Source organism: Scleropages formosus, chromosome 2 (assembly GCF_900964775.1).
Source record: "Scleropages formosus chromosome 2, fSclFor1.1, whole genome shotgun sequence".
NCBI classification, from domain to species: Eukaryota; Metazoa; Chordata; class Actinopteri; order Osteoglossiformes; family Osteoglossidae; genus Scleropages; species Scleropages formosus.
In genome coordinates this window covers 34,326,341-34,338,868 of record NC_041807.1, presented here as the reverse complement: position 1 = coordinate 34,338,868, position 12,528 = coordinate 34,326,341, and the positions used below count along the sequence as shown (strand labels likewise).

At 41.7% G+C, this 12,528-nt stretch overlaps 1 protein-coding gene across 1 annotated transcript; it reads left to right on the top strand.

Annotated features, from left to right (window-relative positions):
- Nucleotides 1-311: 311 nt before the first annotated feature.
- Nucleotides 312-12,276, top strand: dnajc11a (DnaJ (Hsp40) homolog, subfamily C, member 11a). The gene is made up of 16 exons (XM_018762204.2): nt 312-540; nt 1,691-1,820; nt 2,684-2,757; nt 3,496-3,597; nt 3,703-3,831; nt 4,733-4,855; nt 5,208-5,281; nt 6,447-6,636; nt 7,010-7,095; nt 7,262-7,378; nt 7,471-7,626; nt 7,819-7,888; nt 8,005-8,062; nt 8,177-8,319; nt 8,902-9,031; nt 9,284-12,276. Exons 1-16 carry the CDS (start codon nt 469-471, stop codon nt 9,307-9,309), a joined length of 1,680 nt encoding a protein of 559 aa, XP_018617720.2. The 5' UTR covers nt 312-468; the 3' UTR covers nt 9,310-12,276.
- The last annotated feature ends 252 nt before the right edge of the window (nt 12,277-12,528 follow it).

Sequence of the window (12,528 nt, the reverse complement as noted above, 5' to 3'; positions counted from 1 at the left end):
GCAAAACTTTCGTAGCTCATAGTCTTCGAGGAATGACGAGAAGCCGTATCGTATCATGTGTCTGGCTTGTCTTAGGCCTTACCCCGTCATTTATGCGCTTTACGAAAAATGTGTGTAATAGTTCAGAATGTTTTAAACTATCAATACAATTGAAACTGTCAAATAAATGAGTGTAGAATAATTAGTAACTAACTGGTACAGTTTCGTTATACAGACAGTTCTTAATGGCAGAGTTTGTTCGTTACAGCTGTATTATTAAGGCCAGAGACACGCATAATAATAATCATGCATAAATAATTCTGGTAAGATTTTTGGCGTTTACTAGAACAGTCTTCCGAGGTACAAGAGGAAAGTACAGGTGGTAAAACGTTGAAAGTCCTCCGGGCCTCAGGGGGGCGCTGCCGCTCATGGACGCGGTCGCGCTGCAGAAAGGAGCGAAAGGAGCGAAGGGGATTAAAGGTTGCGAACATGGCGGCCGCCTTGGACGAGGATGACATAGATAACGACGACTATTACTCCTTACTCAATGTCCGGCGGGAGGTAGGTCATCTCAGAGCGCGTGGCGGTGGGACAGGGAGCGCGAGTCTGACACGCGGGTCCTGTGTGGCTGTTCGCGAAGCAGCGTTCCGTCGCCGGTTGGGGCGAATTTCCGAGGCACGCGAGCCGATGACCCTCCTCCAATTCATGATTGATTTCACATCCAGTCCAGGTTGTGCGGAGCTTTAGTCATCGCCGCCTTAGCCAGGAGAGAGTGTGTGTGAGAGGAAGCAACGAGCGAGTCTCGAGCTTCTCATGATGATGGGATAGGGAACTGTCTAGTTAACTTAGTTAAAGTGTGCAGCTGTGTGACCTGTAGACCACCAGCTCCCTTACTCCACTTACTTAGTTACACTCCACTCAGAGGTCAGCACACAAAGGGGTGGGGGTCACTGCAGGGGGTGCAGAGACATGAAACATGCTGACTGAGTAACCACCTAGTTTTAGCAACGTTATCTACCACTGCTGATTTAAAACAGTTTGAAATGCTGAGTAGCAGATGGCGCAGCGGTTAGGACTGTCACCTTGCAATCTGAATGTCTCTGTGGTTCAGTTCGCCACTCCTGTTGTAGCACCCTTGACTCAAGGTACTTTACCTGAATTGCTATAGTGAGGATACCCTGCTGTATACGGGTAAACCATTATAAAGTTGATTATGTCACTTTGAGAGTCTTTTTGGGCAAAGGTTTAAATAAAGGTTAGAAATACTAATAGAAATAATTAGTGTAGTACACTACGCTCTGGGTTCGGATGGGGCGAAGAAGGACGCACAGGCAGTGTTCATGATGAATGTTTGTTGGAACGCCGACACACGAGGGAAATAATGCTCTTGGTCCGAGGAGCCCTTTTCTTCAAGGACCTGGGCCTCAAGACTGTCCTCCCAACTTGATGCCCCTCACACTCTCTCCTCCCCACTGCGAAACACAGTCACCCCCTTATATTCCACATAAGTCCCCTCATTGGTTGAACACTTAATTCCATTTTTTCCCATAATTCAGCTTTTTAGAATAGACCCCTTTTCCCACTCAAACGCTTAGTAACACAGGCCATTACAATAATATTATATTAATGTCTGTGAGCACATTTTAGATGTCTGAAAAGCCATTGTCTGAGTGCCCCTGTTTCTGATCTGTCCTCGTTATGTGGACCTCAGGCCACCCAGGATGAGCTGAAGGCCTCGTACCGGCGGCTGTGCATGCTCTACCACCCTGACAAGCATCGGGATCCCGAGCTGAAAGGACAGGCAGAGCGGCTGTTTAACCTTGTCCACCAGGCCTATGAAGGTGAGATGTGACTTGGTGGTCTATTAACCTGGACATAAATGGAGTGACCGTCTTGGTTCTGTGTGGTGGGTTTGGTCAGTTGGAAACTTGTGCAACATGTTTTATCCTTCAAAAGAGGTGAACTATGCTGGATAGAATATCAACTCATAATAATCCTTGAGAAATGTGGAAGACCGCCATTAGGGCTCTCTGAACTTTAGGGTAGTTGTCCCCACAAGTGGATTCTGGATTATTTTGTTCACCTTTTAGTGAGAGGAGCATGCGTTCACCATTTCTAATACAGTCTTTAAATTTTAGTTTATATTTTCTGCTAAGTAGCTGGATCTTCCTGTGTTTTTTCTAATGGAAATTTCTGTACATTATGTGGGCGGCACAGCAGGTGATGGAACCTCATAGCATCTCAACTGTGGGTTCTGATCTGGATTTAAATCTGTCTCTGTAGAGTTTGCAGGTTCTCTCTGTGTTTGTGTAGCTTTTGTTTCGGTGCTCTAGTTTCCTCTCACAATCTAAAGATTTCTGTTTCAGCTGAATTGGTGACTACACAATTGCCTTGTGTCTGTGAGAGAGAGTCCTGTGATGGGCTGGCATCTTGTCCAGGATGTGCCATCCATCACATCCTTTGCTTCTGGGATAGGGTCTGGACCATCATGACCCTGAATTGGACAAGCAGTTAGTGATGATGGATGGATTAGTGAATGAATTAAAATGATCTTTATGTGAAATGTTCCTTTAGCTACTTAATGTTTGTCATACTGACATATACCAAAAGTTGTAGTCTTGAACAAACGTGCATCTGAAAACAAACAAGCCTCTGTCTTATCTGGTTTCTTATCTTGCTTTTGTCCCCATGTGATCTCCTGCAGTTCTCAGTGATCCTCAGGCCAGAGCTATCTATGACATCTATGGGAAGAGAGGACTGGAAGTCGAAGGATGGGAGGTAAGTTTAGCTGCTAGTCAAGTCACTGTTGCTCTGACCACATATTGAGCCATAACAGCAAGTGGTGTAGTAGTTAGTGCTCACTCTGCAACTCGAAAATCCAAATTTAAATCCCTGCTCCCCCTGTTGTACCCTTGAGAAAAATACTTTCCTTGAATTGATGCTGTGAAAGTTACCCAGCTGTATAAATGGGTAAATAATTATAGGTTGCTTTGGAAGAACCCTTAGCTCAATACAGTTATAATAATATGACTGAAAGATGAGGTTATGAGAATGTGGGTATTAAATCTAACCACAGTGTTCAACATATTTGTGTGTCTATTATTAATTTCAGTGTTGACACATTTTTTTTCCTCTAAATTCTGTAGCCACCCAGTCAAATTTCTGAAGAGAATTGTTTCCATTGTATTTGTTAGATTAATGAAATGGTTTAGGTTTCTTTCAGAAAAATTGTTGGCAATGGTGGTATCACTTTTTATTGATTTGACTTGCCTACATAATAAAGATATCGACCAGGGGCTGGCTGTGCTTCATTTGTTTAATTTGGGTACTTTACTGGAAATCTAAGCACATCTTATTCCCTAAAAGCTTTGGCACAATGCTGAGAGTTGGAGGTCTAGTTAGTGGAAATGCTGTGGTTATTAGATGATAGAGTTGGTTGTCCAGCACTAGACTGCATCTGCTCCAATGCTGTGCTGTTTTTGGGGTCCTAGCAGTCAATGTTTTGTGTCCTTATAGGTGGTGGAGAGGAAGAGGACCCCGGCGGAGATCCGCGAGGAGTTTGAGCGTCTCCAGAGAGAGAGAGATGAGAGGAGGCTGCAGCAGAGGACCAACCCCAAGGTTGAGGGATCTTTTTCAGCAGATGACCTGGCTTGATACGATATCTCTTCTGTAACTCAAACACCCTGGACAGCTGTATAACAGTCCTGTTTGTATTTTGCTCAGGGGACAATCAGTGTAGGAGTGGATGCAACAGATCTCTTTGACCACTATGAAGATGACTACGAGGACATGCCAGGCGGGGGCTTTCCCCACATTGAGATCAACAAGATGCACATATCACAGTCCATAGAGGTACATGACGGCACACATCAGCACTCCTCACCTTGCATGCATGCTGCGGAGCACATGTGGTATTTTGTACTAATCTGTATGAAATCGAAAGCACTACGTTCACCGAGTACTTCAGACTAATTTTTCAAAGTTTTTTTTTTTTTTTTTTTTTGTTCTCCACTGCTGCTTTTATTGATTTAGCAGTGTTCACGTTCCCAGTTCTTGTCTTGCTTCAAGTGTGAAAGCCAACACAAACGTGAGCAGTGAACAGGAATACATCACCTCCAGTGTGCATACTTTGAGCTACTTCCTTCCTTTCACTCAGTGGTATGCAGGTGTCATTGGGCAACGTGACACCTGAAGGAGGGCGCTACTCCTCTGATTACACCCGCAGGCCTTCAGATGCTTGGCAGACAGTTAGTGTCACTGAGCAATATGGGGGGGCTGATGCCTTTAGATATGAAGGTTGCTGGTTCAAATCTCATCTACTGCGATAGTACCCATGAGCAAGGTACTTACCCTAAATTGTTCCAGTAAAAATTACCCAGCTGTGTAAATGGGTAAATCATTTTAAGTTGCTTTGGAGAAAAGCATCAGTTATATGAATAAATGTCAATGTAACAGGTGGAGTATTGTAGTCACTTCCCTAAGAGCCAGTTTGTTCCTTTAATCTCGTCTTTAGAGAACTAGTGGGTCATGGCAGATCTGAACTTGGATCTCCAAGGGAGAGTGCATAACGATTTACCTTGGACAAAGGCTGTTTTGAAATTAAAGTGAATGCAAGTATCTCACTCCAGAGCTACCAGAGCTCCATTTCTGACAGGCTGCTGTGTATACCATGGAAGGGATGCAAGGTCAGAGTATGAGGTAAAGTTATGTGTGGCAGAGTTACCTTGTAAAGAGTGATTTCCTCTTGTTCCAGGCCCCCCTGACCACGACCGACACAGCCATCCTCTCCGGCTCTCTGTCAACACAGAATGGCAACGGGGGAGGAAACATCAGCCTAGCACTACGACGAGTCACTTCTGCCAAGGGTTGGGGGGAGGTGAGGGGGCATGTGAACTGCATGTCTATATACATGCAACATATACGTATGCACATGTACCAGAGCACGGGCTGGGGGGAGCTGATGGTGAAAGAGCATTCAGCATACGAAAACAGTACAACAAAATCTAAATATGATTTTAAATGCCATGACTATTAATTGTTCACAGATTGATAAATAATAATATAGTTCCACTTTGCCAAATTAGCAATACAAAGGCTTTGCATCTGTCTTGGGTCCTTCTTGAGGCCTGTGTTAACAGGCAGGTGGACTGCAGGGCACTTGTGAACCTCAGCTGTGTGTTCAGCAGTGTCTGGTAAGTAGTGTTTCAGCTTCATGTTTGTCTGCACAGTTGGAGTTCGGTGCTGGAGACACACATGGACCTCTTTTCGGGATGAAGATATTCCACAATCTGACGCCACGCTGGTGAGTGTAAAGGACACATGCTGGATGGCACTGTGCTGCTTATTCGGCTTTTCTAATGTGACTCAGTTCTCATCCAGACACAACAGGATGCATTCTTGTCCACAGCGGTTCCCTAAAGGATTCTTTTGACTAAAGCTGGACAAGAATCTTCCAAATACACCTCGTTAGTTGGCATTTAAGTCTATTCCTGCACATTATTGTATGTTTTTAATGGTCATTTTTTTTCAGTCACATTAAATGCTACTAAATTTTAGCAAAAAACTGTGATAATGAAGTGTGTTCCCTTTGTTTTCCAAGTTTTGAATCTAAAGCAGAACAATAAATTAGTTTTTGTTAATTTACAGTCCTTTAGTAATCAATTGAGTACTAAGTCTTAACGATTAAGCAGTCACCAATTGAACAATTTAAATAATTAATGGTACTCATTTTAAGGGTCAATAATAAAAAAACTTAAACATTTCTTACATTTTCACAATTAGATTAGTTATTCAGTTACTACTAATTCAGTTTAACACAATTGAAAATCGATAGCAAGTGCAAAACTTCCAGTTTAACATGGCCTTAATTTTGAAACACATTCTATCAACATCCCAATCAAAACTGAATAATAAAGAGTTCTGCTGAATCAGAATCTAGCAAACTTTATGGTCTGTGAGAACTGGGGCTCTCCATTCCTAGTCTACAGCAACACATGTGACAATGGCCCTCAACACACCAGCAATGTGTTCAGACAGCACTTGGAGAAAAGTCCTTCAGTTTGTACCTGTCCTGAGGATGAGGCTTGAAATGATGAAAATGACAGCTGAATCAGTTAATTTTTTGTGGTTGGATAATTTCTGCTTTTCAGGTTTCTGAATACTGGTTTCCTATTAAAATTTTAACTTTAATAGTAATTGTAAGCTTGTAACTGTAATAATTGTAATCTTAACATTGTAAGTTGCTTTGGAGAAAAGCGTCAGCTAAATGAATACATTTAAGATGACGTTTAGAACTGCAGAATTTAAGTGCTCAAATGTAACACAGGGTTGGCTGACAATACACACAATACTTCAAGGCTTTTGGTCAGTTTATGTGTTTGAAGAAGTTAGAGTTGGAATCTTGTTTTTATGCTTTCTAAGTTGATCGTAAAGTAATTATTGGGAGCTCTTCAATATCTGTCCAACAGCTTTGTAACGGCTCAGTGCGGAATGCAGTTCTCGTCCCGTGGCGTTCGGCCCGGCCTCAGCACGGTTCTTGCTCGCCACTTGGACAAGAACACCATGGGCTACCTGCAGTGGAGGTGGGGTGCCCAATCTTCCATGAACACCAGCATAGTGAGAGACACCAAGACCAGCCACTTCACCTTGGCGCTTCAGGTCAGCACTTTGTGAAGAACCTTATATATGGCCCGAGGTTATTGTCCATCATCTGTATGTACCCTAGCAATCTGAATCTATGTATATTGAGAGATATTTCTGAGGAACTCTAGGCCAGCAAACATCAGGAATCTAAGTAGAACAGAGGACATATATTTGCAGCCTGAAGGCTGAAGAGTCCTAAGTAGTAACCTGGAATAAGGTGTTTGAATTTCAGTCATATTTCCAGCTGTTTAAGTAAGTTTGCAGGTTACTGTGGATGAGTAGAATATGTAAGCAAGAAATTTTAAAACTAATAATAAGTGTAACTGGTGCATTTCCTCTTTTCAGTATCCAACTAACCCCTTAATCTCTGTCTTGACTCTCTCTGCAGCTGGGAATCCCTCATTCCTTCATGATGATGAGCTATCAGTACAAATTCCAAGATGAAGACCAGACCAAGATCAAGGGCTCTGTGAAGTATGCTGTACACTTCTTATGTGCTGCCAGTACTGCATCCTCACATCACGTGGTCATGGGTCATCTTTGCATATCATAATGATGCATGTAACTAAATTTAACTGAATTTTAATCATAAAGTTTTTGCATTATAAACACAATGTATTTTTTTGTCTTTGGTCTTTAGGTCAGGATTTTTTGGTACAGTGGTGGAATATGGTGCAGAACGGAAGATCAGTCGGCACAGTGTGCTAGGGGCCACTGTCAGCATCGGGGTACCCCAAGGTGTCTCCCTCAAAATCAAGTATGTTACAGTGAATGCTTACTTTTCCCTTAATCGCAGCTTCAGGGAAGGAATACTGGATAAGTTTTGTGGACCTGTGGCTTTCTCTCTAGGCTAAACAGGGCTAGCCAAACATACTTCTTCCCTATTCACCTGACGGACCAGATACTCCCCAGTGCAGTGTTCTACGCCACAGTTGGACCGCTGGTCTTCTACCTGGCTGTTGATCGGCTAATCATTAGGCCCTATGTGCGCGCCCAGAAGGAACAGTGAGTCTGTTCATCCTATTTGTCCTCTACCTACTTCATTACTTCACTTTGCTTTCTGTGCTCTCCTACACAATACAAGAAAAACACAAACAGGTCTCCGCAAATGACTTATCTGTGTCCACTGACCGTAATCAAGTTCGTAGAGCTATTTCATGGCTATGGCTTGACTTGAATCTTATCTCCACTGCACAGAGACTTGGAGAAGCAGAGGGAAAGCTTGGCATCTGGCATTGCCCGGAAAAAGCAGGAAGCAGAGGCCGCAGTAAGTACCAGAGACACATGACTGGAAGAACAAAGCCCATGGATATGAGTTTCTATAGTGTGTAGGATTGTGAGTTTCAGTAGGTTGCACACCCATTGTTCATGGTTTCTCTGCAGGTTTTACTAATGCAGGAGTCTGTGCGGAGAATCGTTGAGGCTGAGGAATCCAGAATGGGTGAGTGGACTTTTTTTATTTTGCAGTAACTGTTGGCAGTTTTGGTCTCTATCAAGACCAGGGTGTCCACATGACATGCAGGTGAAGACAACCACAGTAAATCTGTCTCTCCAGGCCTTATAATTCTTAATGCCTGGTATGGGAAGTTTGTGACCGACAACAGCAGGAAGCATGAAAGGGCAAAGGTCATCGATGTGACCGTACCTCTGCAGTGTCTGGTGAAAGACTCCAAACTTATTTTAACAGAGGCCACAAAGGTAAGCACTGTTCTGGTAATCCTGTAACTGACACCTAATACAGCAGATGCGGCAATAACAAAAATTTTTTGGCTAATTTACCATTCAGTTTAATTGTAAATAGTCCAAGTTATTGTATGAAGTTGAATTGCTAATCACTTTTCAAAGCAGTAAATATTTTATTGCTGGACTCAATTCACTTCAAATTCAGTTTTTTAATTTCACGTTTTCCAACAGGTTACCTTAGAGCCCTAAAACAAAAGGGGGGGGAAAAAAAAACAGAAATAGTAAAGGAAATGCAATAAGCAGTGTTGCTAATTACAGTGATAAGTTACCCACAAATGTGGGCGTTTAAGGCAATTGAGCACAGAAAGCAGCACTCTTAAAGTTGGAGGAAAAAACCTCTGGAGGTCCAGTGCCATCTGGTAGCCCCCCTCCTGGACATGCTAACAGTAAACAATTAGGAGAAGTGTTAGTCTTTTTTATTAGCAGTTTGTGGATCAGAAATATTGGGTTGGAACCAGTAGAAACTGTTGTTGAATGAATGTTACTACTCTGTGTGTAGTAAAGCTTTGTGTCCACTGATGTGCGATAACTCCCTAGTCAGGCCTACCAGGCTTCTATGACCCATGCGTGGGTGAGGAGAAGAGCCTGAAGGTGCTGTATCAGTTCCGTGGCGTGATGCATCAGGTTCTTTCTGGTGACACAGAAGCACTCAGAATACCGAAGCAATGTGAGTATATTCATGCGTACCACTGTCTGATGACACTCTCCATCAGTTAAAGTAACACAAGTGCCCTACAGCCTTCCTTAAATAATGTTTTATTTTGAATACTGCATACTGTGTAGAGTTAACTGATGAGTCTGTTAAGCCACACTGCTGGAACATCACTATGTCAATGTTATTGCACATATAGCATGTATGCTGAATATGTGTACTTGAGCCACATCATTTAACTTTGGGAAAAATCCTTTCTTCTTCCAGCTCACAGGATCGACACAGATACCTAAGCTGTCTACTTGGCTGGAGGAAAAGACTTTGGACCGATTGATCGACAGAGACAGATAGGGATAAGAATGGACAGATATTTGTTTCAGACCTTGAATCTCCTTTTGCCTTGAGAGCCACCTGTGTGTGCCCCCATCTGTTTCATGGTTTTTCCATATATAATAGAGGTGATACAGAGATGGTCAATTTCATAAAATAACTCATTGCAAGCCAAAGCGTATATGTGTGTGTGTATGGCTGATCACAAATGTGGATATTGTTCCACATATTTTTTTTTCCTGCCTCCTTTGGTTGTTTTTAACTTGAATCCTATGAAATAATTTAACCCCACAAAGTACTCTGCCCACTTTGACACCCACAGCATAACAAGCATGAACTCTTTACCATGTTTCCTATCTCCACAGGAGCTAGAGTACTTTGGTTGTTCTACCAGGCCTCAGTATTAGGGCTCACTTTAATCTCCATCCCAATGAAATGGACATACAACCCAAATATATATGCAAAATTCATTAAACAATTAAGTACAATGGAAGAGATGAAGCACTGCTGTGTCCAGCTGTTGCTATGGTGACCTCAAGAATTAGTACACCTGGTAGCAACTTGAATGGATCTTCATAACTATGCATGTCGAATGTGTACAGCCATCAGTCTTGAGGGCTGGTTAAGGTCACTACATTGTTCTTTCTTAGCAGGGGAAACTGTTTGAAGCGTTACCCTGGTTTTGTTCTCTGTTGCTTGTATAACATTTTGGCTGAAATAGTGCAGAGGTGTGTAAGAGACCATCACTACTGAAAGCTTTTTCTCCTCTACACATCTCTTGAAAATTTGTTGGAAGTAAGTGAAAATATTTGTTACACAAGGAATGCTGAAACCAATTCCAAAAACCAGGTTGTTACAAAACTCACTGTTTGTCACGTGGCAAAATATGGATTACTGTGGTATTAATAACGATGATAATGGTCAGGGAGGGTTATTTCACCAAATATGATGTTCTGTTTAACTGGCTTTCCTCAACATGCTGACAAAACTTTTAATGGGAACATTTTTTGATTGCTGCACGGCAGTACTCAGTTTTGTCTACATGTTTACTAAAGTCTGCAAGAAAGGCAGGCTGTCCTGCTTAGTGAAATATGATCCAGAGCAACTGGGTTTATTCTTGTAACGGTCTTGTTTTTACATGGTGGTGGGTAGCAAGAAGCGATTATCTCTCAGTATCATTTTGCAGTTCAGTCAGATTGTAAAACACACCAGCCTGTTCTAGCTGATAAAGTGCAAACAAACCACATTTAAGTCTTCACTAGGACTGCGCCTTGTTTTTTCCATCCAAACCTCTCATCTGATAAACTGGTCAAATGACATGGTTCTCTTGTTGTTTTTAATGCATCACTAACAGTAGTTATACCAACAGCCAGAAAATTAAATAAAACGGGATGGTTTTATTGTACTTAATGATGCTTGTTTTTGCATATCAAACATTTCCCAATGAAAAAGTAGATTTGATACAAAAAATGTATTAAGGGAAGAAAGTATTGTTTCCATACCATTCAGCCTATTATCGGTTCCAGCTTTGATACCTGAACGACAGGGAGCTAGCTCTCTGAATGACTCGTGCTGATCCTTGAAATTGAAAAGAGCCAGACAAAAAGGTCTCTAACATATCCGAAGGTTGTTGATAAGAACCAGAATAAGGCCAGAAGTCACCTTGTGGTATTGAGGTTGCCTCCTTTTTGTTTCTGCTGATCTTCACTTGGCGCCATGACTCCAAAGATAAGCACGCTCCAGAAGCTGAAATGTCTGAAAGGCATTTCTGTTCCAATGAACTCTGAACATTTTACTTGGAACGGTTATTAAATTTTTTTATTATCAACATCATCTACTTTGGGGTGAACCTGAAGGAGGTTAAAGTTGTGGCTTCTCATGGTAACTGATGGTGGAATTTTGGCAACTTTATGGGAAAAATAATTCTGCTGTTGCTTATTTCCTTGAATTTTTGTTAAACCAGATCTCTTGCTGTAAACACCCTTTGGTTTATTGTTGGAGACTCATTAAAAATGGAAAAGATCATTTGTAGCTAAAAGAAAAAGTGCTATACATGTGGTAAATGTAAAAATGTGTAATTTATAAAGCAGCAAGAGTGCCTGGTCTCAGGGACTGGTTTTAAAAAAGCTATTTTACTTTGATTTAAGAAGTAGATATATTTTGGTGATGAACCACCTCAGTGGACAGTTTTGTGACCTCACACTTCCTGGTTTGCAGATATGAATTTTACCCCATATGTGTTTATTTGCCAGGATACTCCTCCATATCCTCTGGTTACATGATAAAATAAAAGCTGTGCAGAAGGAATGGTGACTCCAAATGGCTTTTAGCCTACACACATGTGTGTGTATGTCTGAGAGAGAGAAAGCATGTACCCAAGCATGTACCAACATCTCTCCCAGGGTGTATTGTGCCTTACACCCTGTGTTTCCTCCCATGCTCTTTGACACCATGACAATGCCTGGATATTAGTATTACATTTATTAAGCTATTGTTGAAAAGGGGTGACACATACCGGCTTAGAGGCACTTTGCTCTAAAATGTTCAGTGTTTTTCAATATTTACACTAGTAACATCTTCCTTGATTTTTTTTTTTTTTTCTTCTTTTTCTATCTGGCCTTATGTTTCCCCAACAAGTGGAACGGAAATCAAATCTTTGGTTGCAACACTGCTTCTTTATTGATAAAACTTAATTTAACGCAGTGCCGACCATGCTCTTCTACAGCTTGACCCATACACTTAAATTCATACCTTTTTTCCCCCATATTTTTATTTGTTGTTATTAGTATTTAAATATTCTTTATCTTATAATCAGTGCAGCATTAATGTCCCCTCACCCATATTAAACAAAGTGTATATGTATGATATGGCAGGTTCAAATAAAGGGAAAAACAAGTCATTTTTGTCATTTCTGGTGTTTTAGTCTGGTACTTTTTCATTTCAATTAACATTTCAAAATTTAAATACATAAATACATACTACAAATATATATACATTTAAGCCAGGAGGCCTGTGTGAGACATTAATTTGTGGACAGTAGTATAGCTTAAGGGGGTGTGGTGGCACAGTGGGTTTGGCCTGTGCTCACTCTCTGGTGGGTCTGGGGTTTGAGTCCTTCTTGGGGTGCTTTGCGATGGACTGGCATCCTGTCCTGCATGTGTCCCGGCCATGCACCGGGTTGC

Coding starts and splice junctions, on each gene's coding strand:
- dnajc11a (XM_018762204.2), top strand. CDS start 469: ATGGCGGCCGCCTTGGACGAGGATGACATAGATAACGACGACTATTAC. Junction 3,832..4,732: donor ACATATCACAGTCCATAGAG/GTACATGACGGC, acceptor CTCTTGTTCCAG/GCCCCCCTGACCACGACCGA. Junction 4,856..5,207: donor CTGCCAAGGGTTGGGGGGAG/GTGAGGGGGCAT, acceptor TTGTCTGCACAG/TTGGAGTTCGGTGCTGGAGA.